This window comes from Miniopterus schreibersii (genome assembly GCF_964146895.1).
Source record: "Miniopterus schreibersii genome assembly, chromosome: X".
Lineage (NCBI taxonomy): Eukaryota > Metazoa > Chordata > Mammalia > Chiroptera > Miniopteridae > Miniopterus > Miniopterus schreibersii.
In genome coordinates, this window is record NC_138104.1 from 94,983,874 (window position 1) to 95,009,661 (window position 25,788).

The following is a 25,788-nucleotide window of genomic DNA, read 5'->3' on the forward strand; positions in this document are numbered from 1 at the left end:
GCCACATTGTAAAGATGCTCAAACCATCCACAACTTCAAGTTGCAGTTGAAAAGTTCTCAGAATTGAGGGTGAGAGCACAGCTGAAGGCATCTCCTCAGAGAGTTTGCTAGTGCAAGGATAAAATTTTCAATTTACATGGGCAATGCATTTTTGTGTGCAACCAACTTTTTAATTTTTCTAGTGCCTGAGTTTTGCCATTGACCAATCAGGAGTATAGTCAAGGAAAATAATTGGCTCATTTTTCTAAGACACAGGTTTCAAGGCCCAGGAAATCTGAGTCCTCTGTTTTTGGTATGAAATCTGGATGACCCTTGGAAGTTCCTGCAAAAATCCCATATCCTCAGCTCCATTATTATTCTAGCTTCCAGCAACTGACAGTAGTAATACATGGGGACTTACAGGAGCTTCAGGAATTGTTACCACCAAAGCTCATGTGGGTTTGCCTCCAAATTGTTACCATCAAAGCCAGCTGGGATTTTTCTTCCTTTCCCAAACAGTCCTCCTCTTTCAGGAAGTGGCTTTTCAAAAACAGGCAACCCTTCTACTACACTTTTGGGATGATCACTTCATAAGGTATATAAATGTCTAATCGTTATATTGTATACCTGAAACTAACATAATTGTATGCCAACTGTAATTGAAAAATAAAATTTTAAAAATATGCAACCCCTCTAACATCTGCAAAGTAAAATATACTTATACGCACCAACCATGCAAAATGGGACCTGGGTGTAGGCAGGTTGAGAAGTATAACTGTAAGAGTATATATGTCTTTCTCAGGATGCACACATATCCTGTGTCAGTGATACCAAAGAACTTATAGTCAAAAGAACCTAAATTTAGCTGACAATCTTCTAAAGTAAAATGTGACTTTCTTCCTACAACATTCAAGCTCACTAGCAGGAAACTTTTCATAATGTGTTCCAATATTTACGCTACAAAAATGCCCCCTCATCTACTTTTCCACTCCATTTTTTCAGTCAATATTCCCATGCGTAGCATATCTAGGCTGTCACTCCACTTTCAGCAAGCTCAGCATTCCCTGTTGCAAGTCAAAATCTCACAAATGGATGTCGACATTTTTCATCCACCCCTCTCACTCCTGTCATCTCTCACCAACAGCCTCGCTCAATCCTTCCTTCCAACAAAGCCGTTACATTGATTCAGTCTTCTCCTTGGAGCTTCACTCACAGAACTTCCAGTTCTGTAATCCCTCTCCTGCCCCTGCCCTTCCAAGTTCAAACAAGAGTCCCTGTCCTCAAGACAAGATGATGAGCAAGCCCCTTCATATGCCACATAACACGTACTTATGAATAAAGACTCTACTTGGCATATTACTATTTTCAACCATTTGCACTGTTCGCAAATATCTATCATTACACCACAGCAAAAACTGTATCATCTCCAGTTGGGCATTGACCTTTAACTCTCTGTTTTCATAATAGGCATGTGGCAACATTCAGTAATCTCACCTATAAATATATTTATTCCCTGGTATAGGTAATTCCATAAAGTTTTCACTTAATCAGTTGAAGCCTTCGCATTAGCATAAATCTACAAACACAAATCTCTGGTTCCATTTAATATCCTTACAAACACAGATTAACTGTCAGTTCTGGGCTAATTATCCAGGGATTCTAGACAGTGGACTGTTCAAAGATTTGGGTATGAGTAAACCCATGGGGACATGTAATAGCCAACTCCACTCAAAGTACCTGAAATAGGATGCAGCAAAAGGCTGGAATTAAATAAAACTATACTTCCTTGAGGCTTGCCCCGGCAATCCTTACATAGACAAGGGTTCTTAATCTTCTTTGTGCTATACATCCCCTGGGTAGACTCTTAAAACCTACAGACCATTCTCAGAATAATGTTTATAAGTGCATAAGGGAAGAAACACAGGTTTACAAAGGAAACCAGCTACTTGGAAACACAGTTAACAAAACAGTTGTTTTATTGTTTGACATATTTGCGATACTTCATTAGCTCCTTAAATAAGATCCAGCATTGGGTCTAGCTACCACTATGATTTCAAAGTAGTGATGTATATAAATAATATTTCAAGATACCCGAACCATCTATATTGAGAGAAAAATAACGATGACTTGCATTGATAACAAAGTCAGAGAAATATCAAAGTTTGTTGCCTCAGTTCATAATTAAAGAAAATGCTAAAGTTCTGTCAGAGGTTAGTAAAAATAATGGTGCATTTTTTCCCATGCAAGTTCCTGAAATCTATCAACAGCCCTCTTGAGGGGCTACGGGCCTGGGTTAAGGATCCCCTAGGGATGAGGGTAAGAAGAGAGAGAAGAAAGGGATATAGGTGTAATTTTTTAAATGGCATCTAGAGAGGATCTAAGCAGCCTACAATGACACTCTTTCTTATTTTCCCCAATTCCCCTTCCTTCTTCTTTTTCTGTAGAAGTGATTTAAAACTTACATTCCCCAATGAGTGTGTTGTCTGACCAATTAGATTTTCAAGACCTTGCAGGGTTCAAGGTGATGACCATGGTCTGTCAATAAAAGTTAAGAATACACACAAATACCCTAACCTATTGTTTTCACTCCCAGGTTTGCCATTTTGGGCCTTATTTACAAGCATGTTGAGACTTTTGCAAAATACCAGATCACAGTATTTTACTTTAGTAATGCTGTTAAAGTTTTCTTATAAATTAAAGTTGTAATTTTTATTTGGCTAAGAAACTAACATGTCTTAAGCATCTACTATGTGCTAAGTGCTTTTAAAATATTAATTTAATCCTCATGAAGTTAACAGTAGTAACAGATGCTATGTATTGAGCCCTGTGCAGAAGATTTTCAGCGCATCTCAGTGAATTCGTCCAACAGCATAACCAGAAAAGAAACTGAGGCTCAGAGGGAAGTGGTTTGCCCACCGTGACATAGCCAACAAGGGGCAGAGTCCTATTTTTTTTTTTCAGAGCCTTAACTCAAACACTATCCTGTGAGTTCTGATTTCCCTTGTTGTAACTTACACGAGATCACAGCACCAGTGAGTCTTGGAGCCCCAGAAAGGGCTCTGCCCTGTTTCATGGTCCTGCCTTCCTGGGGCCTGGAGCACAAATGGAGAACTAACAATTACCCTTCCCTTCCCCGCAGGGGCAAGCTCTGGTTGTATCTCAGGGCTTTTCTGGGAGCACAAGCAGAAACCCAGGCACAGGAGGACGGGGAGACAGAAGAGATGAGAAAGCCGCCTCTCCCCATCCAGCAAACTGCCACCCCACCTCTTCACTCAGCCACACACAGAGTGCATGATCTTTCTCTCCTTTCTTCAACAAGTATTTACTGAGCACCAACTATGTGCCAGGCACTAGGCTGTGTGCTGGATCACAGTGAGGCCAAAATGGACAAGCTTCTGGCTCTCTGGGAATTTACCTCCCACGGGTGGGGGGCGGGGGTGAGGATGACACACAGGAGGGAGAAGAACGTGGAACAAGGAAGCAAGTACAGAAACAAGACAATCTCAGATGGCTATAAATGCCGCAAGGGATGCTTACGGGTAATAGGGTACAGAGGCACTGGGGACTAGAGTAGGGATTATTTTTAATAAAGGTGTTCGCTGACTCTTCTCTATCAATAAAACAAATCTGAATTCATTCCCAGAGAGCTCACCTTTCTAATGGCCTCTTCAGGGATCTAGACAGCACTGTCTCATAGAAATATTACCTGAGCCACATATGCAACTTAATTTCCTTGTAGCTGCATTTAAATAAGTAAAAAAGGTGAGATTACATTTAATAACATATTTTATTTAACCCAATGTATCTTAAAATAGTGTAATTTCAATGTGTAATTATAAAATAAATTAATCATATATTTTATATATTTTTAAACAAAGTCTTTGAAATTTGGTGTGTATTGTACACTTACAGCACATCTCAATTCCAACCAGCCATACTTCAAGTGCTCAAAGCCACAGGTGGCTGGCTAGTGGCTACCATAATTGAACTGTGCAGCTCTTGAGTCTTGATTACAATACCTATTGAAACATTTTGTGCTGTGCAGATTTTTTATTTCCACAAGGATAATCTTGGGAGCTTTGTTAATCTCTGCACTTCAGTATCCTCCTGTGTCTAACACGATGCCCCTTGCTAGATGTGAATGAGAAAGTGTAAATTCTGGTTGTTATTGGCAACAACCTTATAACCAAACAGACTTAGAAGCATGAGACAGCGGATGTCAGAGTAGAAAGAAAGAAAGAAATGTGATCCTTAATGACACAGTTCAGCTACTGGATCAACCCTTACCTAAAGTACACTAGACATTTTGGTTGCATGAGCCAGCAAATTTTCCTTATTGTTTAAGCCAGATTGAATTGGGGATTTTGTCACTTGTGACTGAGAGCAATTGGTGCCAGGAAAAAAGTAAATGCTCAGTAAATAATCTTCAGTTCACAGATTAATTAATACAGTCACAATGCTGTGCATTTCAATCTATTTAAAGTGAATGCACCCCCCTCCCCAAATCAAAGAGCATACTTGGAATGAATGCAATGAATAGATCTGGTTCTTATCAAGCATACCCAACTTATCTGTAATACTAACCACTATGACAGAAGAGCTACATAAAAGCCATAGGGGATAAGATCAGATCTTAAAATCATATGCTTGGAGCACATAAGAGTTAAAAAGACAAGGAGATGCACTGGGAATGGAAAAAACACACAACACAAGTAGAAAACATAAAATGCCAACTGTGAAAACTACCAGAACACAAGCTTTTACACATAGTGACCATTCTCGTGGCCTCTTTACTTCCTTCAGCCATTAGAAAGAGAACATATCTTAGAGCTACATGAACATTCTTCACAGCCTTCAGGAAGAAATTCATTTCTATATCTGAAATGAATGTCTCCTAACAGGATTTTTCTAAACTTTTAAAATTTGACTTCTTTCCCCTTCCTCACACTCCATGCACCCTCATTCCCACCCAAGCTCAAATGGTATATCGAGATTAGGAAAAATGTAAATAACAGCAACTAAAAACTTTTCAAGTAAAATCATTGCATTCAGCATTCTGAGAGGCCTCTATACAGGCCCAAATCTTCATGCAGCATCCGTCTGTTGGAACAGGACTGATGGTGACATATGTAAAATCTAGCAATCTGTTGCTTCTTGTGTGGTCACATGAAAAGGAGTCAACATGATCAGAAAAAGAGAAGTCTTCTCTGAGTGGGTGCACCCAGTTCATACAGCAGATTCACTGAGACTTACAGGGCCTGAGTTTTCACCAGGAATCAAAGCCCACCACAATGGCTGGGTGTTCTCTAGCACTGCCCCACCGCATCTCCATCTTGTTTTCTCCAGTGTGATATCATTTGTTTCAAAAACCTTAATGATATCAAGGCTCATATTGGTACATCACTACATTATGTTCATGGTATCTGGAAAATAAGACAATTAACTGTATCTTCAATAATCTGATCTTCCTAATTATCAAATGACTTTACTGGAGCTGAAATGAAGTTTTCTGCTTTCTCTTATCTGTAAAAGTTGATTTGGCTAGGATTATTTTCAGGGGGGAAAAACAGCCAAGATTATAGGGGGTTATTTAATTATGAGAATCATTTGAATCTCAACCAGCAAGTATTTACAAATAAATAACTGATCTATGAATCACAATCATCTTTCTCGGCTCATTAATGCATAGACCCTACTTCGTCTTATTGTTCCGCTGGTGCTGTCTGTGCTTGAACATAATAATACACTGCATTTCTTTACAAAATATTGGCAAAGACTGTTATTCCATAATAGAGATGAGCTGGCCCTACCTTGAGTCATCTGTCTTCTGTTTGACACAAGTGTTCTATCTCACTCATTGCCTCATGTTTCATAAGTACTCATTTGCAAAATTTTCATCTGCTCGTTCAGAAGCAACGCATGCTGTGTCATCTCCATGGTCACATAAAGACAAATTTGGGAGGTTTAGTAGGAAGGACATTTTAAGACATTTAAACACATGACTACATTCAGTCTTTTTAAAATAAAATCCTGCTTCTTGAAGAGAACAAGAAATTATTTTATTTTCCAAGTAGAAATCTGAGTCTTATATGCCATTTAAAGAAAAAATTCACAAAGCCTGGTTGCTGACTTCAATAGAGGGCAATTTTTCATCAGCCAGGTCTGTCAAATCCATTTTATTTCACAAATTGGATAGCCATATCTGTGTGTTCTCTATCAGCCATGAGAAAATGGTTTTCTTTTGATTGGTAGTACTGCATTTTATTTTTGGATGTTCTCTTTACCGAGGGTGAGGAAAAATATCTAGACAGTATTCAATATTTTTAAAAGCACGTGATATTTACAAAGGATAAGACCAGGATAATACTTAAGGATTTCATAGACATTACTTTGTGAGCCTTAGAACTATCTTTGAGATAAAATGGAGGAGCAAAGGCCAAGTATTTATTGACGGCCTGCTACATGAAAGGAACTGGACTGGGTAATTTATATGGGTCATCTCCTTTGGTCCTCACAAACCCCATGAATTGGGTATTGTTATCTCCATTTGAAAGATAAGAAAACTTGAGCTAGCTGAGATAAGTAATTGGCCAAAAGTGACACAGAAGAGAAATGAAAGGGAACCAGGATTCGAATCCTGCTCTGTGGCTCTAAAACTCATGCTCTAAGTGGCTTATAATAAGGAAAAAAAATCTGTAAAAACAACCTAAATGGCAATATAGGAATTGCTTAAACTGTAGAGTACCCATACAAAGCAGTCATGACAAATGATGCTATAGATCTATTTTTACTGACATGAAAAGATGTTAACATGTAAACATCAAGTAAAAAGTGGATTATAAAAACAGAACATATTATATGATTTCTTTAAGATCACGTATGATTTTATATGTATGTTTGCATTTCAAGTTATCGCTGGGTGATGGGATCTGAAGTATGCTCCAACTCATTTATAGTTGGTGTGCAATGAGCTTGTATTACCGGGCTGGTTGGATGCATGGGTAGACAGAAAGAGAGGCACGTCAGTACACAGATAGAGAATATATAAAGAGATATAGATAGAATTTAAAGAACTAGTGTTTAAAAAAATAAGATTGTAAGCATATCTGATATTTGAACAGCTCTCTTTATATACCTTAAGAATCATCATCTGCAACATACTTGCAAGAGTTCAGAAAAATATACGTATGTCTATCTGTATACCAATATCTGTATACTTATAGACATATTATTTTCTTACTATCTGTACGTAAATGTACAGATCTAGACAGAGAATGAATATCTACATATTTATAGAGAGAATGACAGAATATTATGATAAAGCAAATATAGCAAAATGGTAATGATCAGGGAACCTGGGTAAAGAGTATATTGGAGTTCCTTGTGCTATTCTCTCAACTTTTTTGTAAATGTGAATTACCTCAAAGTTTAAAGAACTAGTACACACTTTATATTTCCAACATGTAATCTGGTGCAAGATTATACCAATTTAAAAGGAGACACTACTCTGCCATTTGGTCTCCTTATGGGCATTTGAAGCAAGAGCCTGTGATCAATTTTTCAATTCACCCTTTACAGTACTTGTCACAGAATAACCTGCGATTTATTTGGTTGTGTCTTTTCCAGGGCATAGAAATGTAGGAAGCCTCCCATTTGTTTCACAAGGCCAGCACCATCTTGATAACAGAATGTGACAAACCTAGCACATAAAAATCCACGGACCAACGTGAATCATAAATATAGATCCAAATGTATAAAACAAATACTAGTTTACTGAAGTTTAGCAATGCCTAAAAAGAAAATAATAAATCATTCATAGGAAGGGTTTATTTCAAGATTATAAGGTAAGTTCAACATGAGAAAATATAGAGAAATTAAGAGGTACTGCATCTGAGTCTCTTTATAAACAATGAAGAGAGGTTTTTCTTTAGCAACTCCTTTTTGCAAACTAGGGATAACAGAACACAATAAAGACTACCGATTATAAACGAAGAAAAAAATATATCTGGGGGGAGATACTAGAAACATTACCACCCAAGATAGGAATAAGAGAAATACACCCATCATCATTACTATTATTCAATACTGTTCTGGAGGCTCTCGCCAATACAGTAAAAGGAAATTATAATTACTTCTTAATTTTATGATAACCTATCTAAAAAAATCCCAAAGAATCCACCAAAAAGCTATTAATTAATAAGACAGTTTTAATCGGATTCAATATAAATATATCAAAGCTTTACATCACACATGGGGAGTTGGCAAACTTTTACCATAAGGGTCAGAGAGTAAATATTTTAGTGTTTGAAGACCATATGGTCTCTGTAGCAACTATTCAATTCTGCCATGCAAAAGCAGCCACTGATAATACATAAATGAATGGATGCATCTGTCTTTCAATAAAACTTTATTTACAAAAACAGGGAGTGGGCTGGATCTGGCCCACAGGCCATAGTTTGCTGACTCCTACTTTATATCACACACACACACACACACACAACAGTTGAAGGAGAAAAGTTACCATGTCAAACCACAAGAAAATATGAAAAGACCTAGAAATAAGTTTCTAAAGTATGATTCAGCTACATGCATCAAAACTTAAACTGTGAATACTCTTTCAACATGATAGGTCCATTTCTGGGAATTTATACTATGGATACATTTAGGTAAGGACATAAAGATGTGTACACATGGGTATTTATTATAGTATTATTTATAATAAGAAAAAATATCTACTGGCATAATCCATGTCTATAAGAAATACATCATTTTTTAAAGGTGACATTATGCATATCAGCTAATTTTTTAAGTATACAAATGTGTGATAATTTTATGCATACGTACTCACATATGGAAAAAAATCTTGGAAAGATATATACCAAATTGCTTCATTAGTAGTTATTTTTAGGGATGGATTTCTGGATGACTATCATCTTACTTTTTGCATGTTATTTTTGCTCTTTTCCATTCCCCAACTGAGCTTGGAAATAAAATTTTTCATTTTTAAAAGAAGTAAGCAAACAAAAAACCCCAGTGCTGCTCCAAACAATTTATCCTTATTTCTATGAATTTTAAAGAAGCCCATATATAATATCCTCCTCAAACAAAGCGCATCAATACTGATTTTAATTTTTACATTAATACATCTCCAAAAAGTTCTTTAAATTACTGTAGCTGCTTCATGCCCTGAAGATAGATATCTTTTGATTGTAAGTAATGGAAAAGGAGTATCTATCTGGAAATCCTGTCTTTTTCTTATCCTTCAGTGATACTTCTGCATACACATGAATCTCTCTGTCTAGGAAAAAATAAGCCAGAGAAGGAAAACAGGGAATAGGCAAGAGTGGTAGGTGAAGAATCAACACGAGTTAATATCTTACTGGGAAATATGTATTAGTAAATTCATTCCTCAAAGTCTTATTTATGGTTCCATAGTATGGGAATTTCACCTGTTGGGTTGGGGTAAAACTGGCATTCTTGAAAATTCTCATTTATAATTTATAATGACGAAATTTGGGCCTCTCAGTAGAAAATGTAAGTCCATGTGAATTTATATCTAGTTGTAAAATTTAAGCATTTTTTCCTTACAATTGACAAAAGCTACCCATTTTGCCAAGTTTCAGTTGTTACAATATATGTATAAGTTAACATATATTTGATTTTCATGTACTTAATATCTTGGAAAAAAAGTTGGAAAAGAAAGATAATTGATGATCTTTATAATTTCTCAGAAATTCTTTGTAGGTATTACTGAATGTAAGCTATATGGCATAACTCACAGTTACCAAAATGACCAAAAAAACCCATTATTTTTGCCTTCTCAAAATAATGATTTTACATAGCTTTGAAATCTACCAATTTCCCTCCTGAAGTGGCTTCCTCCAATAACTCAGCATAAAAATTAGATCCACTGCAAACAGAAGATTCTCTAGTAAAAGACATTTTCAACTTTTAAAGTGTGCGAGTGTACACACACATGTGAGTATGTGTGTGTGAGTTTGTCGTTGCTAGAAAGGCCATGGGAGAAAAGACGGTCTCCCCAGAGCGAAGTTAGAAGTTAACAGGAACAATATGACAAACACAAGGTCATCCAGAGTTCTCAAAAGTGATGTCAAAAAACGATGAGGTGTTAAGTATATTTTGTAAGCCATAAAAATCTAGGACGCAATGAGCAAGTGATAAAGTCTGCTCTGAACACAACAGACAAACAAATAAGTACACCGATATAGCATGGTTTTCATTAACTATTCCTTTGCTCCCAATCTCAATTAGATGTTATTTATCCTTTACCAGCAGAAATCACTACTGTGAACATGAACATAATGACCTACACTAAGCTTGTGTTGAGACCGGGGATACTGGAATTCCACAACTTTTCAATCTTCCATTTTTAAAAATCTTGAACATAAACTCAGTATATCTAAAAAGTAAAGACTCATGCTTCAAATCTGAAATTATGTTTTTCTTGTTGCATATTGCTCCCTGTAAACTGCATCAGTAAACCCCAGTAGAAACTTACCCTTCAACTTGAGGTCGACATTATGTCTAAGCCAAGGATAAACCCCATAGCTTGGCATATCTTCAGGAATTGGATTACTGTTTATCCAGCCATCACAAGCAAACCGGAAGAAATTATCACAAGGGTCCACGGATGGATTTACTTTACTCAAGATGGCAGCAGCTATTTAAAAAGAAAATCATAGGATTAATGACAATCACTGAATGTTGTGCACTGGCCTCTTCCAAATTAAACAACGATTTCCTATCAACCAGTTCCCAAGTCTTGACTTTTATATTTCCCCGTAAATGACTCCCTGAACCAACTGCACCATACTAAATTACTGCATTCTGAGGGAGGGGGTTAAAAGTTTGGTATTACTGTTATTGGGTTTTGCAGGACCACTCCTAATAATCTGTGGGGCATGGGACAGGCATACAGGTGGAGTATGTGCTAAATTGTTTGCAAAGCTGCGTGCGACATTTCCTTCCAGCCCTCTCATCCTTCTGCAAGGTGACTTTGCCACTCTCATCAAGGCGTAGGATTGATTTCTCCTGCCTTGAATCTGGGCTGGCCTTGTGACTTGCTCTGACCGAAAGGATGAGGCAGAGTAACTTTTCATAAATTTAAAAGTCAGGTCTTAAGAGACTTTGCATATTCCATGTTAACTCCCTTTAAATGGAGCCCTGAGACTGCGCTCTGAAGAAGCCTCTCGGAGGAGGTGAGACCACATGGAAAATAACCAAGCCTGCACCCACTGCCAGATATGTAATTGAGGCCATAATGGACCTTCCAGGCCTGGCAACCGTCCAGGTGAATGCAGCTGTATGAATGAGCCTAGGCAGGATCAGCAGAGGAACCCTCACTGAACCCACAGAATCATAAGAAATATTAAATCACCCTCATTTCGGGCCTTTGAAGTAGGGTTTTCCACAACAAAGGCTAAATGAAACAGAGGCCCACATGTCATATCTAAATATTTAAAAGATATATTTACAATACACTATCAAGACCTGGAAGGCCAGGTATAAATTCGAGCACCTTGACATTCAGGGCAGCTCTCAGAGTAAAGAACCCCTCTATGAGACCAACACAGTCCCTGGAAGGAGGCTTGGGCTATCTAGCAGGGAACTCTGGGTTGCAGAAGGCTGCTGACTTGGCCCCAAAGACTCCCTGACTAGGGAGGGGGCAAAGTGAGGCATTCTAAATGAGAAACCCAAGGCAAGGGCCTCTCTTGTACAGGTCTAGGGGCAGAGCTGAGTATGTGAATAAGTTAACAAGAAGACAAAATAGACTGATGTATGATTTTTTCCTCTTTCATAAGCCCCCACACAATTACATATGAAATACAGCCAATGGGTAGGAAGTTTGTGCAAATTTAAATGTTTCCATGAGCTTTAAAAACAATCTTTCATTACAAAATGAGAAGGTTCCAAAATTCCCAACATTGAACTCAGACTCTCTTCCAACTATCATGTAATTGCTGGCTACCACCCTAGCACAGAGATATGCACCAACTAATTTTTTTAAGACAGCCAATATTTTAATGACATTGGAAAGATGACATCCTGGGTAGTTTTCATACTCTAATTAATGCCAGAATACATTTGTGTTCAAAGTAATGAAAACCCAATGAGTTTTCAGCTAAATGTGAATAAATTGTCCCCGAAAAGTATAATCTGCATAAATTCAGATACACATATTAGTTTGGTTACATGTGTGGTTCCTCCAGGTTTCAAAGTAAGGCTAGATATTTCTCTTACCTATACTTTCTGTGAAAATTTCAAACAGCTTTTTGTCTTCAATAAAGTAAATAATATACAAACATCCTAATTTCTATAGGACTTCAAAATCCCTACCATTTTCAACTCCCCCCCCAAAAAATGAACAAAGCGAAAAATTGGTTTAGAAGAGTGATAAATTTAAAATTGGCCTAATATTTTCATCTTTCAGAATTTGGTTGTCTCTCGTTACATTTTTGCTTACTGCTACTATTTTATTATTATTATTTAATATACAAATATGCTAGGACACACAAAATCTTCATTTCAGTCTCTATTTATAGTTATACTGGCTGTGCAGCCACAGAATGAATCTTCTATGTGACACCTCAGGGTCACTGACCATAAAAATTTCAGTCCTCCACAATATTTACACTCACACAAAGGAACACTCCCACACATTTTTATTCACATAAGCACATTGTTTTCTGGATGGCTCCCAACCCTCAAATGTATCCCTTCCCATCTCCCCAGTGTTCTTGCAGGTACCTAGAAAAACTGCAAGATCAGCTCTGACCTCAGCCCTGATATAAAGTGGAGGAATACATCACTCACACTGAATTTGGAGCTGAGCCCACTAAATGGGAAAACTCTAAGAGCTTCAGCCTCCCAATTCATCGTTCACAATTCACAGCTAGGAACAGAACTGCACTTTGAGAAGGGGAACTGTGACTTCGAATTGCAAGGGACCATAGTTGTCAAAACACCAAAACTCCTTTTCCCCTACTCAGCTTCATGGAAAAAAACTCAGAGTCTTGTTTTAATAAAAATTAAAAAAATTGACAATGAATGAAATATGTGCTATGTACTCTCTCAAGTCATTGTATATAAAGTAAATTGTTATGTGGTTTCCAGCTAGTGTTTATGTAGTAGAGGTGGAGGTACCGCCCCATATACCAGGCTGAGTTTGTAAGTTTAATCAGAGCTCAAGAAAGAGAAGGAGGGTGGAAATAATAATAATAAATACTGGGTATTTCTGCTGTGTCAGGAACTATGCTAGCCCTTTTAAGGCAGTATGGCATCATCACAGACTCTGGAGCCAGACCACCTGGGTGTGAATGCCAGCAATATCATGCAGTAGGTATGTAATCTCAGGCAGGTTACTTAACCTCTCTATGTCTTAGTTTCCTTATCTGTAAAATGGGGATCATAACAGCCCACAGGATTTTCATGTTTAAATACATGTGAAGTGCTTAGAACAGTGCCAGGAACACTGCCAAATAATACAGTTGCCAGGTAAAATACAAGATGCCTAGTGAAATTTGAATTTCAAATAAACAACTATATTTATAGTATAAATTCATACCAAATATTGCATGGGGACATACTTATGCAAAAAAAATAGTCATTGTATATCTGCAATTCAAATTTAACAGAGCATCCTAAATGTTATGTGTGTAGCTAAATCTGTCAACCATACATATAAATTTTTAGTATTACAATTTCACAAACACTTATCTGAAACTTGAGGCCAGATGTTTCAGAGCTCATAGATTTTCAGATTTTAGAAAAGTAATACAATGCATATACCACAGATTATATAATGCCTCCAGCAACACCTGGAGTGGCACTCCCAAAACAAGCACATTAATAATTCTATTGGGAATATATATATATATATATATATATATATATATATATTCTCATAAATGAGAAAAACAAAGTCTAAAGCAACCTCACATAACTTAGGATACAGTTTTGCCACCACAGTTTTGCCACTCAGTTGACAAGTCCAGCCTTGTCAACTGAGAGGTACCATGCTCTCTGGTTTTCGGTTTGGAATTGTAGACCTGGATTATTACTACTACCACAATTATTATTTCCTTCTATTCTCACAACTAGCATGATAAGTAAGAACTGTTACTCCCACTTTACAGATGGTGAAACTGAGACTTCAGATGGCTACGTACTTAGCCCAAGATCATGTGCCTTATAAGTGGCCAAATCATGTTTCAAACGCAGGCCACACTGCCCTTATCCAGTATCATTAGCATACCTGCTCCCTCATTCCTTCTTTCCTTCTATTCTTTCTCCACGTCTTACTTTAAAGAACGGTTAAAATAGGAGGAAGGAGAAAAGGTGAGTAAAAGAAACTTACGGAGGAGACATCTTGGAAAATGTTCGGAGGCTGAGCACTTTCCACCTCGCTGGGTCCACGTACGCACACAGAGCCCACGCACGCACGCAGCACATACGCACACGGCACGCACGCACGCACGCACGCCGCACCCACGGACGCATGCACGCGGCACGTACCCACGTACACACACACACATACGGTGGCCACGCACGCAGCACATACACACATGGACGCACGCACGCATACGGCGGCCACGCACGCACGCACGCACGCATGCGGCACCCACGGACGCACGCACGCACGCATACGGTGGCCACACACGCAGCACGTATGAACACGGCACGCACGCACGCATGCGGCACCCACAGATGCACGCACGCACACAGCACGCACGCACGCATGCGGCACCCACGAACGCACGCACGCGGCACGTACCGACGCACGCACGCACGCATACGGCGGCCACGCACGCGGCACATACGCACACGGCACGCACGCACGTGGCACCCACGGACGCACGCACGCGGCACGTACCGACGCACGCACGCACGCATGCGGCACCCACGGACTCACGCAGCACGCACGCACGCATGCGGCACCCACGGACGCACGCACGCAGCACGCACGCACCGACGCACGCACGGACGCATACGGCGGCCACGCATGCACGTAGAACGCACGCACGCGGCACCCATGCACGCACGCACGCGGCACATACGCACACGGCACGCACGCACGCGGCACTCACGGGCGCACGCATACGGCGGCCACGCACGCACGCGGCACGCATGAACGCATGGGGCACCCATGGACGCATGCACGGGGCACGTACCTACGCATGCACGCATACGGCGGCCACGCAGGCACGCACGCAGCACATACGCACACGGCACACACGCACCCATGCTGCACCCACAGACGCACGCACGCTGCACCCCCCCACACACACACACACACACACACGGTACATACGCAAACGGCACGCACACATGCATGCGGCCCCCACAGGCGCACTCACGTGGCACTCACGCAGTCATGCAGCATGGTGCCCACGCGCACACACATAAAAACAAGGCATCCACTCAGGCATGCACAAGGTGCCCAGCACACACACACGCACGCACAAGGCACGCAGGTGTGCGCACATGCACCCACGCACACCCAAGGTACCTGCGTGCACACACAGCACTGTTTGGGTCCTTCCCCTGGAACAATTTTGCTATGTGTACTCTGCAGCTGTTCTGCAGACGCCTGTGCATAGTGGGGCTCATGTTACACTAAAGAGGACTGTATCTTTGGTGAGCCTTTCACTACACAAACAGCAAAAATATTTTTTTCATTGTTAGAAAGTCATTTGCCAACATGAAAATTAAAAACAAGACAGCAAAGCAAAACACTAGCTGGCACTGTGTGATGTTATAAAATATCATTATGCAAGTTTCACTCTTACGTTATGATGATTTATTATAAGACAAAACTCATGAAACAAGTGGCCCTCTGTACAAAAGGTTGACTAAACTCAAATTGAAAATCTATGAGTTCAAATATTTTACTTTCACATATCTGCAAGAACCCTACCAGAAAAGCACAAGGTGACATAAAGTCTAAAACCCGGCCTCTGATAGTCCCACCTGTGTCTAGGTCATACTCTCTACAATGGAAAAAACCCTAGGTCAGCTCAAGCTGGGAACAGGAAAGGGCCTGGGAATTCCCAAGTCTTTCTCCCTTCCAGGGACAAGATCAAGCAGCTTAAATGCTTGCCTAATCACTAGACTCATAGGTCTAGTATTAAGGAAAAAGAGCAAGACAGGGCCAGGGTCAAAGAGAGGTACATGGCATGGCCTTGTGGCACCAAGGCACAGATGGAGAGGAGCCAGGCATGAGCTTGACGTCCAGCCCTGCTGCTAACGCAGGATGTGACCCTGGGCAAGTTATTTAGCTTCTACAAGCCTACATCTTCTCATTTGCAGTTGAGCCTGGTGATAGCACTGACTTCGTAGGGTTCTTAGGAAGATTTTATAAGATGGCACATGTAAGTCACTTAACACATTGCCTGGTTAAATATATATGTATATATTTCAGAATGGGACAAAAAAGAATTCTAATACCATAATTATCTAACCCATTACCTTTGTATTAGGCCTCAGTTTAAAAGCTCTTTCACCTTGGTCCCTCCCATCTCAATAAATGCCACCACCGCCAAAAATTTAAGCATCACCTTGACTCTGCATTTTCTCACAGCCCAAATCCAATCTTCAGCAAGCCCTCATCTCCTAAATCCTCTAGTCTCCCTTTCCATCTCTTGAATTCAAGACAGCATCACGCCTCAACTGGCTTACCAAAATAACCTCCCACCTGAGCACCTTCTTCCATTTTTACTCCCTATGGTCTCTTCTCCATTTACTCAGTAGAAAGACTCCCCTGAGTCTAGCTCTCCAAAGAAAGAGCTTGTTACATGCTAATGCCATCATCTCTTCCTCTTTTTTAAAAACTTCCAGAGGCTTTTTTCTTTTAAATATATCTTTATTGATTTCAGAGAGAGGAAGGGAGAGGGAGAGAGAGATAGAAACATCAATGATGACAGTCATTGATCGGCTGCCTCCTGCACGGCCCCCACTGGGGATGGAGCCCGCAACCCAGGCATGTGCCCTGACCGGGAATCGAACCCCGATCTCCTGGATCCTAGGTCAACGCTAAACTGCTGAGCCACGCCCGGCCGGGCGAGAGGCTTTTGAGCAAACTTAAGAAGCACCCAAACTCGCTGGCACCTGGCTTCCCCACTGACCCTCATCACCTGCATTCTGTCCCTTACGCAGCAAGCTCTTCCCATTCCTCAAGTCCACCAAGCTCTTTTCTCTATGGGACTTTTTCCCCAGCTGTTTCCTCCACCTGGAAAGTCCTTTCCTAGATCTGCACACAGCAATCTAAGAAGTGTTATGGAGTCGAGTCATCATTCAGGGTGACTTCAACCACATTTCCTTAGACTTTTCAATCTAGCCATCTCATCACTTGCTAACACGTTCTATGTTAATATTTTCATTTTCTGCAGAACATGCATCGCCAGCCGATATTTTTCCTGTGTACTGATTGCCTGTGTGCTTGTTGTCTCTTTTCCCTTACCTGGTCATCCAGCTTCACTGCTGTGCAGGCAGACCTTGGAGATATTAAGCGTTTGGTTTGGTTCCAGACTGCCACAATAAAGTGAGTATCACAATAAAGCGAGTTGTAATCTTTTTGCTGGTGGAGGGTCTTGCCTTCAATTTGTAAAAACCCCAACATCTGTGAAGGGCAATAAATTGAAGCTCAATAAAGCAAGGTCTGCCTGCATTCCCAAAACCTAGCTCGGTGCCTGGAGTGTGAGAAATATTTGGTGAATGAATTCATTAATCTCTTAAGGTCAAGAGTAAAGATAAAGGGCCATGTGCTTAACTTATCCTATGGCTTGCTCTTTGGAAAACACACCTGTGTCCCTGACCACCTGAGGAATGGGGGGGACTGGGTTCTGGGTCCTGCAAATCTCGGCCCTAATGCTGGTTTAGGGAGGGAATTTAATAGCTGTGGCAAAACTAAGGCAATGTTAAGCACTCATCTTCACTTTAAGGAACCCACTGGTATATGGCCTGATCCCCTCAAGTAAAACAACTGGTGACTTGGAATAGAAGGACTCGAAAAGATTCCAGGTAACAGTGGAACATGGATTTACAGAGGGTCCCCGTTTCGATGCAAACAGGCTGCACCCACTTACCAGAGGATTCAGAAAGGCCGTTTAAGATAAATAGGAATCTATAGCCAGCTGAGGCCATAGGAAAGTCAATGGTCTCTGTCTTTGGGCCTTAAAGAGAGGCCATTCAGCCTTCCAAGCCCCTTCCTGATTTCCTTATACAGGAACACCTTGGGAGCTTGGCGTGTTGTTTTTCTTTCGTTTTATTAAATTTATTGGGGTGACCTTGGTTAATAAGATTATATAAGTTTCAAATGTTTTATTGCGCTTTGCTTTATTACTCTTCACAGGTGTTGCTTTTACTTTTTTCCTTTTACAAACTGAAGGCAAGACCCTCCACCAGCGAAAACATTACAACTCACTTTATTGCAATCCTCGCTTTATTGTGGTGGTCTGGAACTGAACTGCAATATCTCTAAGGTCTGCCTGTAATGACCTGGAATACTGCACAGCTGTTTTTTGCATGGAAAAAGAAAACAGGAAACCTGCGCTCCAAGACTTCACACCAGGACTTGAAAGTAAACTTAAAATTTCATCAGCATTGCATTTCGTACTTGGTAAACCTCAGGCAAACAGAATACTAAAAATACCACCTGTTTTCTCTTCCACTCCCCAAGGTACCATAATTATAATTTGACACAGGATGGAAAACTGACTTACCAGCTTCGATGCATTCTGGCTTCAGGCAGTACTCCTGTTTAGCTTGGAAACTTAAGAAACCTTGACTCACTGAAAAAACAGACCAAAATAAAGAAATGACTGGCCTGTAGCAGACCACCATCAGGTAACCCGCCATCAGGCACACATGCAAGACAGTTGATACCAGTTCATCCTTCCCAGTACTGACACGGAATTCAAAGATCCAGTTGGCTCGGTATCACAGAACCAGACTCTGCGCATTAGCTAAGTAGCCTTGGTGACTCTTGGTTGCTCTGAAACTCGATTCTCTCTAAGATGAGTGGGCACAATTAGACCAGTGCTTCTCAGAGTGGAGTCACCTGGGCAGTGGCAACACCATCACCTGGGAATTTGTTAGCAATGCAAATTACCAAGCCCTGCAGACCTTCTGAATCAGAAACTCCGGGGTGGGGCCCAGCCATCTGCGTTTTAACAAGTCCTCCAGGGGACCGTGATGCAGGCTCATGTTTGAGAACCACTGGGCTAGAAGATACCTAAAGTCTCTTCCATCTCCTATTATCTGTGATTTAAGTCTCATAATTTTACTCTTTTATTTACAAATACAGTGGTGCCTTGGTTTTCTAATGTGATCCGTTCCGGAGCCCGTTCGGGCTCTGAAACGTTCGGAAACCGAGGGATCCACAGCCCACAGCTGGGCCTCAGGATCTCGCCCTCAGCCGGAGCCACGGGGCATGTTCCACTCCCCAGGCGGGTTCGAAAACCATAGCATTGCCCTCAGGGTTTACAGAGTTTGTGACCCGAAATGTTCGTCCATGGAGACGTTCGAAAACCGAGGCACCACTCTACATTCTGGTTTTAGTGGTGGCAAAATTGAAACATGTCATTTGGACCAAGTCCTGAGTAGAAGGAGACAGCGAGCACGTGTGGCATTTAAAGTTATGGATCTTACCTGCGCCACCCAGACAGATAAGGCCCCCAAAAGGGGGAAGGGGAATATACATTGTATATAACTCGATCATCTAGCAAGAGCCATTATTTGCCTGCTGCGTACCCCACACCCCCTCCTCCTCCAGCCCCAGCCTAGCTACCCGGCAGCTGCAGCTCCGCGGGCCAAGCCTCCAAATTCTTCCACCAGAACAAAGCAGAGCGAACCCGGCAGGATGAAGCGGCTCTTCACCAACAGCTGAACCCCACCCCCGCCGGTGTTGCCTGAGTGAGTCTCTGCAGGACCCAAGGCCGCCCGGCTTGGAAGCCCCAGGGAGCACCTGAGGCCAGCAGGTGTGAGTTTGGATTGCAAACACATTTTTGGTAGCCGAGGACATTGCGGGGAACTCACTACCGCCGTCCTCTGTGGGCAGAAATAAGGCATCATTTGGGGACGCGGCTGTGGGAGGTGGGGGTGGCAAGGCCTGAGAGCAGCCGGCTTTTCCTTTGTTCTGAACTCTGCTGCCATCTTCCAAATGGCCTTTTCACCTGTTACCTTACAGATTCAGGAAACTGCCTCTGGGACATCTCAGGCCTGTTTGTTGTTTTAAATATGTCTTTATTGATTTCAGAGAGAGGAAGGAAGAGGGAGAGAGAGAGAAACATCAATGATGAGAGTCACTGAGCAAGCCCGCAACCTGGGCCTGTGCCCTGACCGGGAATCGAACCATGACCTCCTGGTTCATAGGTCGATGCTCAACCGCTGAGGCACGCCAGCCGGGCTCAGGCCTGTTTTTAAGAAATGAAGTATTATAGCATAAAGGCATGTTTTGATTTCTTTAAAAAGAAAAAAAAGAAAAAAAAAAAGTTAAGTAAAAATATATCTGTGCAGTGCCTGGGTGGTGGAACCACAGGGGAAATTTTCCCTTCAGTCTACTTCCATATGTTTTCCAAATGTTCTTTAATGAGCATATGTTATATTTTATAATGGAAAAGTAAAATTTATTGTAAATAATAATTTTATGCTTCTGGACAATACTTTCTTGATACTAGCCTTGTTTCATTTTAGAAAAAAAATAATGAAATATTTGATTTAAAGATATTACTTTCAAGGTATAAACACCCAGTTATAAAATAAATGGCTCATGGGAATATAATGTACAGCATGGTGACTATATTTAATAATACTGTATTACATATGTGAAAGTTGATAAGAGAACAGATCTTAAAAGTTCCCATCATAAGAAAAAACTACGTAATTATGTGTGATGATGGATCACAATAGACTTATTGTGAACATTTTGCAGTATATACAAATAACAAATCATTATGTTGTACACCTGAAACTAATAGCATATGTCAGTGTACAGACTGAGGGAACAGACTGAGGGATCTCAGAGGGAAGGCGGGGGGGGGGGGTTAATGAAAGAATTTATATGCTTATATGCATAACCTATGGACACAAACATTGGTATGGGGAAGGCCTGGGGGTGGGGTGGATGCAGGGTGGAAGGGATCAATGGGGGGAAAGGGGGACATCTGTTAAAAATAATTAATTTTTTTTTAATTAAAGATTTATTCCTTTCATGGAAAATAATTCTTGACCCAAAACCTCTAAGGAAGCAAAACTACAGTCAAATATATTTATCTGATGATGAGTTAAAAAAAAAAAAAAAAAAGGTTTAAATCAGATAATGTGAAGGTGTATGTGAATGAAATCGAGACCACAAGGAAGTATTTTTCATGTAAAAATTAAAAATGTTAGTTTTTACTGATTAGGAGCTTATTAAAAATGTAAAGAGCAGTTTGGTTTCTCATTTTAGATTTCTCTATAACCAGCAGAAATGACCTGAGTGCAATGGAGTCATCCACAGATGGAGAACATGAGAATGACCATAGTGAGGGTCAGCAAACTAAGGCCCGCGGACCCAGCGCAGTCCATTCCACTGCCTGCTTCTGTACAGCCCATGAGCTAAGAATGGTTTTTACATTTTTTTAATGATTGGAAAAATCATTTAAAAATAGAATATTTTGTAACATATAAAAATGATCTAACTTCCAATTTCAATGTCCAGAAATCAAATTGTACTAGAACACAGCCATGCCTGTTTGTATACCTATTGTAGAGGTCTGGTTTTGTGCTACAACAGAAGCAAGCATCTGCAGCAGAGACAGTATGGCCCAGAAAGCTGAAAAAATTTACTACCTGGCCTTTTACAAAGAAAAGTTTGCCAATCATTGCATTTGAGAAATAGATTGTGGGGAGGAGGGGTAGGGGAAGGGGCAGGAGTAGAAAGGACACTTTAAAATAAACTGGTTATAGGCATACATTATACCTGACATCTTAAATCCCAGTGCTCTAAGTTCTCTGGGACCACCCCAAGGTCAGTGGCAATCCCTCTTACTGTAGAAGAACTAAGGTTTAGAAAAGAGATTACTCCAGAGTCTAAAATACAAAGAGGTAAGAAAACATGCTAGAAATTGCAGACATGCAACTGAACTTGAACATGCAGAAAAATATACCACAAAGTCAACCTGGAAGCACCTTGAAGAAGAGACGACCTTAACCAGAATATTGTCACAAAGAGCATTGCCTGGCAAGTCCCAGGACATTTTTAGACAAGGACTTTGCTGCGTACAGGGTAGAAGTGGGGAGGGGACAGGACAGAGCCTGGGGAACTAGGTAGTGAAAGGGTGGGGGGAACAGAAAGTGTCTGAAATAGTGCAGAAACATTTGACAAAAATACCATTTAAGTTTTAATTTGAAAATGTAAATATATTTTAAAGCAAATGCCTTCATAGGTATACATCCAAATGGATGTGGTCACCTGAAGCAATGCTTCTCAAACTTTAATTTGTGAAAATGCAGATTCTGAATCAGTAGTTCCAGGGTGGGGGAGGCCAGACCTGCAAGTGATGCTGATGCTGTGGGTCCTGGGACCACACTTTGAGTAGCAAAGGCGTAGAATGGCCACACCCTTACTCTCAAACATCTTTAAAGTTCCCCTTAAAGACTCCCGGTGAGAACCAGGTTATTGGGCACACTGGAACATAATTTTTTTCATATATTATATACAGACCTCCTTACCCATAATAGCATTGCCTGGCTTGGTGAACTTTACCGTGCTCTGAAAACTTTAGAGCTGATCTTAAAAAGTCATGTTCTCTCAATGAACAAAGATTTGCTGCCATCAAGAATATTCTAAATAATATGCTACAGCCCCAGAATGTAATCATAACAATGGAATTTCAGAAAAGTTTCAAGGGGCAGTAACATCATTCGAAAGAATACATATTTTTACATAAACAATCATCATTTGGATTTTTAAGTTGGGAGTGTTTTCAAAACACAAATAGTCTAGCTTTGTGGTCACCCCCCACACGGTATGTAGTCCCTTGGCATGCTCATATCATTTTTCCTCCGGTTTTGAATTTCAGGATAGGACACTTGCCTGAAAACCCAAGTGCCAAGAAATCTCATAGCAGTTTTTGAGAGCCACAAATTTGGTTGCAGGAGTAGGAGGTTTAACTGTACCAGAAAGCAATAAACCCACCTAATTCCCTAAATTTCCAGCCACAGAAAACATGGAAAGATGGTTTGCTCATTTTAGCAGAGTTTTCAACCACACAACCCTAACTCTTTTAAAGTTTAATTACTGGTTTTCCCCTGCCAAGATAAACATGGCCTCCTGCATCCTGTATGTGCCAAGGAATGTTTCCAGGCGTGCTGCATTTCAAACTGCACCTAGAATCTCCTGAGCACAGGCCTGGTGCTACACAGCTTCCAAGCTAACGAAGTAGCCTGGGCTGCCTGAGAAAAAGGTATGCGAAAAGCCAAGGGTTTAAAATGCCTAGAAAAATAGAACATAAAAAATTAAAATAAAATGCCTACAATCTTTCCAAGGTTTTTCATTCTTTTTTTATTAGAATATGTTATTATCTCCACATATTCTCCCTGGGTACTTTATTCTCACCAAGAGTTATTAAAATAATCGAGTCCCATTCAAATCTTTAAAGAAAACTTCTGTTTTCCTTCATATTAATTTTTAAATCGAATGGCGAGGCGGACTTAAAATTGTATCCCACCAGAGTCGCTGGCATGGAAAGGAACTGAATGCCACTGAAGGCGCATGTATAAAAACTCATTTGTATTTTGTGAGTTAAACCTGACGATTCATTCGGGCAAACACTGACAGGAATCAATGGAAGCAATTCCCGCATGGTTTCTTTCCTCACAAAATGAACGCAAGTGTCCGCCTGTGGGTGCAGAAACACTCCTTTCGCGCGGCCGCCCGCAGCCACGTCACACCCACTTCCCGTCCCGGCTGCGCCGAGCACAGGCCTGGGCGCGCGTCGCCTCCTGGAGAAAAGGCTTCCTCGGCCCGCGAGGCCAGCGGCACCGAGGCCGCGCCCCCCGCCCCGGGAAACCCCCGCTCACCTAGAAAGAGGGTGGTGCCCAGCGCCAGGGTGCCACCGACGAACACGGCCAGGGCGAGGCGGGTGCCCCTGCGGGCCAGCCTCCCGGGCCCGGGCCCCGCGCCGCGCGCCGCCTCTGCTTCCATGGCGAGGGCCGCGCGGGCCGCGCGGGCACGGTCGCTGCTGAGGCTCGGTGGCTGCTCCCAGGAGGCTGTTAGGTGTTGGCATCCAAAGTCCCCCTGCTCGCCCACCGACGGCAGCTTCCGACAGCGCGATGAGGAGTGGCCCCGGCCGCCCCCGGGCGAAAGGCAGGACACCCGGACCTCGGCTGCCTCGGCCGTGGGCGCCTCGCTCGCCGGCTCCCCAGCGAGGGCCCTCTCGGCCGGCTGCTTGGCAGGCTCTCCGCTCAGGCGCTCCGGGTGGACATGCTTTACTGTGTTGCTGAACAGATGTTTTAGCTATTTAAATGTATAGTCACTTGGGGAGGAAGAAAACAATTGTCTTTATCAAAACTGGGTTCCCGTCCAACGGCCCCTGCCCGTGCCGGCGAGGTGGCCGGGCGCCGCCGGCCCCGCTTCAGGGCCGGACGGGTCACGGACTTCTGACGACAAGCATTCTGCCCGCCTGAATCGCCTTCATCAAAGCTCTTCTTTCAGTGAGCAAGTCCCTTTTTAAAGCCTTCTAAGGTTCCTGGGATATCCTGGAGCATTTTATTTTGGGAACTTTGTGTATGACAGCATGTGCCAAAAATCAGAGTCATAGTCCAGTGCAGTGCAAAGTAGTAATTAAGACAACCTACAGGGGCTGACGGTTTGGACCGGAACATTTTCTTTAAGGGGGAAGAAAAAGCACATCCTCTCTGTAGTGCTAAGAATTGTACAAACGACAGGTAAGTTTTCAAATTAAGCATATTGTGGTAAAAGGGTGTGTTTCCTTCCCTGCGTGCTTTGATGAAAAGTGTCCCCGTGTATTTTTCCTCTAGCCCCACAATCGGAGTGCCTCTGTTGGCCGGGTGGTTACTATGTTTTTTGTTTACATGAAGCACCCATTTCGGCAGATTCCCCAGGATGAATTCAAAGGCATTTGGTTTCACTGAAAAGACTGATTAACGACTGAGTCTTTGATTTCTTTGATTATGCTAACGTTTTAAGTTATGAAAATCTGCTTTCTTCATGGGAAAGGGCAACCAGTATTCCAATGCTATTGAAATGATCTGCATTTTATGATCTGATTACAGGGGCCACCAAAAGTACGTTTACAGTTGTGAGTATAAGAAACACAGAATTTGTTTTTGTATTATTATTTCTTTTTTATTAATTAGCATATTATTTATTATTAACCTTTTTCCCCACCCCTGTATATAGATATCAATTCACAACACAACTATTATTTACCTGCTCTTGTTTTATTGGAGGTCATAGGACAGTGGCAGTAGGGGTGGAACATTCAGCGACATTTAGAAGCCAGTGGAGCACTTTTCTTTCTCATACAAAACTTGTGCCTGTGGGCCTGGAGGTCACACCAGAGCTCAGCAGACACTGGTGAGCCCAGTGTAGCATGGCCCCGCGTTCATGGTCTTATCTGGCCGATCCTGGTCAGACCTTTCATGGGATTCTCCCAAGGTTTTAGACTTATTTCATGACACATCCTACCTTACTTTCTGTTCACTTCATGTTGCCACAAAGTCAGAAGAGCATAAGCCTTGTCCAAATTATGACATCATAGTATGCTGTAGCTATGTGTGCTCATT

At 41.5% G+C, this 25,788-nt stretch overlaps 1 protein-coding gene across 2 annotated transcripts in view; it reads right to left on the reverse strand.

The window, feature by feature from the left end:
• PHEX (phosphate regulating endopeptidase X-linked) overlaps positions 1-24,666 on the reverse strand; it is a 172,500-nt gene extending 147,834 nt beyond the window's left edge. The window contains exons 1-3 of one of the 2 annotated variants that reach the window (XM_081125341.1): positions 24,061-24,666; positions 18,720-18,788; positions 10,499-10,660 (exon numbers count right to left, since the gene is read on the reverse strand). In XM_081125341.1, the coding sequence (XP_080981467.1) occupies positions 10,499-10,660; positions 18,720-18,788; positions 24,061-24,184 (355 nt within the window). In that variant the 5' untranslated portion in view covers positions 24,185-24,666. Of the gene's footprint in view, positions 1-10,498; positions 10,661-17,458; positions 17,497-18,719; positions 18,789-24,060 lie in introns of those variants that run through there. The other variant, XM_081125342.1, reaches the window with a different exon arrangement.
• Between the last annotated feature and the right edge of the window lie 1,122 nt (positions 24,667-25,788).